Source organism: Pteropus vampyrus, unplaced genomic scaffold (genome assembly GCF_000151845.1).
Source record: "Pteropus vampyrus isolate Shadow unplaced genomic scaffold, Pvam_2.0 Scaffold357, whole genome shotgun sequence".
In the NCBI taxonomy this organism is placed as follows: domain Eukaryota; kingdom Metazoa; phylum Chordata; class Mammalia; order Chiroptera; family Pteropodidae; genus Pteropus; species Pteropus vampyrus.
The window spans coordinates 1,598,823-1,604,203 of record NW_011889138.1 but is presented as its reverse complement, the minus strand read 5'-3'; the positions used below and the strand labels follow the sequence as shown (position 1 = coordinate 1,604,203).

The 5,381-nt window shown below is 40.1% G+C and overlaps 1 protein-coding gene and 1 pseudogene across 1 annotated transcript in view; one reads left to right on the top strand and one right to left on the bottom strand.

Annotated features, from left to right (window-relative positions):
• The first annotated feature begins 1,173 nt into the window (after positions 1-1,173).
• Positions 1,174-5,381, top strand: part of NLRP2 (NLR family pyrin domain containing 2) — a 20,323-nt gene continuing 16,115 nt past the window's right edge. Inside the window, exons 1-3 of the mRNA XM_023522734.1 lie at positions 1,174-1,453; positions 2,966-3,010; positions 4,983-5,057. Coding sequence (XP_023378502.1) covers positions 1,174-1,453; positions 2,966-3,010; positions 4,983-5,057 — 400 coding nt within the window. The remainder of the gene's footprint in view (positions 1,454-2,965; positions 3,011-4,982; positions 5,058-5,381) is intronic.
• Positions 1,749-1,867, bottom strand: LOC111731252 (annotated as a pseudogene).

Sequence of the window (5,381 nt, the reverse complement as noted above, 5' to 3'; positions counted from 1 at the left end):
ATTTCTCAAAAGAAACCTTGCAGGACAAAAGGGCTTGGCACAAAATATTCAACATGATGAAAACCCAGGATCTACAGCCAAGAATACTTTATCCAGCAAAGCTATTATTTAGAGTTGAAAGAAAGATAAAGAGCTTCCCAGACAAAAATAATCTAAAGGAATTTGTCAACACTAAGCCAGTATTACAGGAAATGTTGGAGGGACATTTTAAGAAGAAAAAACATGTATCAAAAACAAGAATAAAGAATGGTAACAACTACATTCCTATCAACAACTACCTCAAATGGAAAAGGATTAAGTGCTCCAACAAAAAGATAAGAGTGGCTGAATGGACAAGAAAACAAGATCTCTACATATGCTGTCTACAAGAGACTCACTTCAGATTAAAAGACACACATAGACTAAAAGGAAGGGGATGAAAAAGATACTGCTTTGATGGACCTAGAGGATATTGCGCTGAACGAAATGGGTTGATAAAGACAAATATCACATGATTTCACGTACATGTGGAATCTAATTAGTAAAGTCAACAACAACAACAACAAAAGTAGAAATAAACTCATAGAGATGGAATATTTAGAGGGATACTAGATGGGATGGGGGTTGGGGAGAAAAATAGGGCAAAGGGATTAAGAGGTACAAATGGATAGAATAGACATGGAGATGTAGAGTGTACCATGGAGAAGATGATTAATAATGTTGTAATAAATATGTAAGGTGGAAGAGGGTACTAGATTTAGTGGGGTGATCACTTTGCAAGTTATGTGGATCTTTGATCAATATGCTATATAACTGAAACTTTATTATCGTATACCAACTATAATTGGAAAAAAACTCATTGAATTGTACAGTGTAAATACAAGCAACTAATTTTCTATTGTATTTCCATAAAAGTGAAAAATGAATATTGCTGATAATAAATACTTTCATATTATAAAAAAAAAATGTGAGCCATTGTGTCAAGCCAAGACATTAGAGCATTCTGAATGAATTTCACCTCTATTTGGGAGTTTGTTCTTAAAGCACCAGGTTAGACAATGAATGAGACTATCCCAGTCTCCAGCACAGAAGCAACAAGCATTTGAGAGGAGAGTACCGATTTGCTATCTCTGCCCATGTCTTCCCTTAATTCTCCTTTAATGCCAAAAGCTCAGGTCTCACATGTAGAACAGGATGATCCCTTCTGCACAGCTGGATTTCAGCCTGCAGCTTCTTCTGCAACAGCTTGACCAGGCCGAGCTAAGCAAGTTCAAGTCTCTGTTGAGGATGCTCTGTCCCAAAGATGAGTTGGAGCACATCCCCCAGATGGAAGTAGATGAGGCAGATGGGAAGCAACTGGCGGAAATTCTCACCAACCACTGTGCCAGCTATTGGGTGGAGATGGTGGCCATTCAGATCTTCGATATGATGGACCGAACAGATCTGTCTCAGAGAGCAAAGGATGAACTCAGGGGTAAGTAAAAATGAGTCCATACCCTGTCCCAGGGGGGAAGGAACAGAAATAGCATTGAGCCTTGGAGAGGCTGAACACAGATGCTAGAGCTTCATGAAGTCTCGTGGTTCTTATATTCTGGCTATTTCTATGCCTTCTGGGTATCGTATGCCTATGCTGGGCTCCTCTCCACACCTCTATTCTCCTGTTCAAGGCTTTCTGAAATATAGTCATGATCCCTTTATTTCATATGTTCTCCAAGATGTTAAATTATTATGTACCCTCTGTTTTGATTTATTTTTATTTTATTTTTTAATGTCTACAGCATTTGGTGTTCCTAGGTGGTCTCCCATCCAAGTACTAACCAGGCCTGACCCTGCTTAGCTTCCAAGATCAGACAAGATCAGGCATGTTCAGGGTGGCATAGCTGTAGACCCTCTGTTTTGATTACAATTCCTACTTATAATGTTTCCTTCCTACATAGTATGTCTATAAATATTCTTACACACACTCACAAATTTGAACCACTACCTTCCTTTAGATCAGCAGCATTTGGGACTGGGTGATTCTTTGGGGGTACAGAAGGGACACCCTGTGCATTCTTGGGTATTTAGGAGTAGCCCTGATACCCCTGTGCTAGAATCCCAGCACCTCTACCCATTAGATGCTAGTAGCACACTCCCCCACTGGTGACAACCAAAAATGTCTCTAGACTCAGCCAAATGTCCTCTTGGGGGCAAAATTACCCTGAGTGGCAAACCATGTTTTAGGTCAGTGGTTCTCAACTTTCACTGTTCTAGGTAATTTCCTGGGAAGCTCTAAATATACTGATGTCCCGAACCTATCACAGGAGATACTGATTTAACTAATTGATCTATGGTTCCCCCAGGCATGGAACTCTTAAAAGCTTCTTAAGTGATTCCTACATGTATCTGAAATTTGAGAATGTGATTTAGAGCTCTGCTGCCTGATACAGTAGCACTTGAACTGTGGCTTGTTTGAATGCAGATGTGCTGTATATAAGGCTAAAGTATGCACCAGCTTTTAAACATATTGTTTTGTGCACTATCTCATTCGTTACTCTTATATTGATTATACATTGAAGTGGTAACATTCTATACAGTTACATTAAAAATATCATGAAAATTAGTTGCACCTCTTTTTACCTTTTATAATGTGACTACTAGGAAATTTTAAATTACATAGCTAGCTTGCTTTTCTGGCAGGCATTGTATTTGTCTTGGAGAACACTGTTCTGCATTTTCTCTCTGTCTTGCTCCCCAAAAAGGGGTATGTAAAACAGCTCTACTTCCTATCCTGTTTTTTTTTAATTTAAAAATGTTGCTGGTTTTATTCCAGCTAGAAATCTGTTTTCAGCCAGATGTTCCCCATCTTCAGTAGACAGGTGAGGGTTTGGCCTCTCACTGGCCTCTAGAGATTAAAGATTTGAAAGTAGTAGAAAGAATAACGCACATGGCCCCACATAGCCTGGCTCTAAAAAGGGTAAATTTCTTCCATCTCCTCTTTTTTCAGAAGCAGCTTTGAAGTCTCTTCAGGAAAACAAACCTCTGTCATTAGGTAAGTCACCTCATCTATGATCTTTTCTTTTTTCAAATGAGATTTTGGAATTTGGGGACAAGATACAGTGGCAAGCACTAGGAAGGCAAAGGAATATAAGACCTCTGCTGTCATCCATGTGGCAGTGGTAAGACATGGAAATGTAAAAGGAGGCAGTATTTATACAGGAAATCAGAGTAATGTCTGGATAAGCTGGATGTCAGGCTGACTGAAAGCAGGGGATGGTGAGCCATGGCTCACAAACCAAATCCCCCCTGCCATATCCTTTTGTACATCATTCCACAAGCCAAGAACAGTTTTTATGTTTTTAAATGGCTGGGGACACCAAATCAAAAGAATATATTACAGGCTATGAAATCCTATGAATTCACATTTCCATACATGTGAAAAAAATTGTATTTGTTTGAAGATACAAAGAGCACCCGCATTCGCTTCTGCATGACCTGTGACTGCCTTTGCTCTATGAAGGCAGAGGTGAGTGGCTGCAACAGACTGCATGGCCCACAGAGCAGAAAATATTTACATTCCTGGTCAAAAGGATTTTTTGAGTCAATGATTTTCAACATTCTTTTGATATTACCAAAATCCTTAAAAATAGACCTTGGGCTTGACCAGGGATGGCTGGAAAAGTGAAGGCAAGCCCTTTCACATGTAAACCCAGATCATCCAACTACCTCTATTGATACACAGATACGTTAAATGTCCTAAAGTGATGGCCTGAATGTCAACTGTAAATTGGTGGTCTCTTAGATATGACCCTTGGCAATGCTTCAAGGAACAGCATGAGCCACAAAGCTGGCATTCCATTAACTGTTCCCAGTAAACTTGCAGTTCTTTGTTTAAAATCTTACTGGCACCTTCTATGATATCGTTGCTTCTGTTCCCTCGCTTCTTTACAATCATTTTCCACTCAGCATATATTGGTCCTGGTTGCCATCACTTGAAGTCTTACTGTGCTTTATATCCTGAAGCCTTTCGAGAAGGTATCTTCTGACCTGCATTTTTCCTGAACTTCAGAAGCTTACATCCAACTGCTTCCTGGATATCTCTTCAGAAGTTCCATAGACTCGCCCCTTCACCATGCAAAGTCGAGCTTGAAACAATGCTTCTGCCATTATGCCTCTGCCCTGTTCCTAAAATCTTTCCTAGGACAATGCTACTTAATTCGCTGAAACCAGGAAACTAATCCTGGTGAGGGTTTAAACGTGAGGGTTTCCTGATGACCTTAAGAAAGAGTGTGTGGGTGTCCATTCCTTTCGTCATGTATCCTGAACTGCATGGGAAGTCACTTGCCAGAAAAGGCATGTGATCACTTTAATTTTATTTCCAGTACCTCCTTACCATCCTTTCCATGTAATCAGGGCTTAAACGTCAAGACCCAGCTCTGACCTTGAGTCATCTTGAAGTCCCACTCTCTCCCAAACAACTTTCAATACTAGTATAATGACAAGCCCATAACATCCTCTCTTTTCTTCAGGGAAAACACAGACTGAGGAACCCAAATGTGCACACCTGTAAGAAATACAGCAGCATTTAGAAAAAGACAAAGAGCCAGGCTGGTCTTAGAATATCCAATGTTGAAATAAGCCAAGAGAAGCATTCCCCTCCTTGCTGTCCTTTCACTTGAGGGGACTCCGTCTCCCTCCAACCTCATTTTCTCCACTATTTATAATCACCGTTTGTCTCATGGACAATGCCTTCTTCACTGCATAAGAATAAAGGGAAAACGAACTTTGGAAAGAATCATAATTCAGTTTGTAAAAAAGCAAGACTATGTTGTATAGAGTTTCTCTTACATTTTGCAATTTAAGATGCTCAGACAACTTTGATAATACCACATTGAGACCCTCAGCAAGCTATCGTGTTGTCACAAATGATAACATTTCATTCTTTTTTATGGCTAAGGAGTGTTCCATCTTGTATCTAGGAAACCTATATTTGTGTCAAGCTCACTTTAATTTCTATTTTTCAGAGCTCACAAAAGTACAGGGAGAAGATGTCAAAAACCTAGGAGAAGCAAAAGAAGGTTTGGAAGGAAGAAAGCCAGGTCTGTATCATGCCTTCCTGGAGTGAGCTTGGTGTCAGGTGATTCTGTATAACCTCACTCCTCCTGTTTTTCCTTTCCTACTTAACACAAAATACTTTTTTCCTAATGAATAACCCAGCCATATCCTATCTATCTATCCCACCTCACATCACTGAAGATAAACAAGATGAATACAGAAGTATATTGAAGAAGAACTTTTGGCCTGGAGCCAGTGACGAGGTCCACATTGTCACCCAGAGATATGAGAGGCTGATCCCATTCTGTAATCCTGAAATGCTTGCAGGGCCATTTCCATACACAGTGGTGCTGCACGGCCCTGCGGGC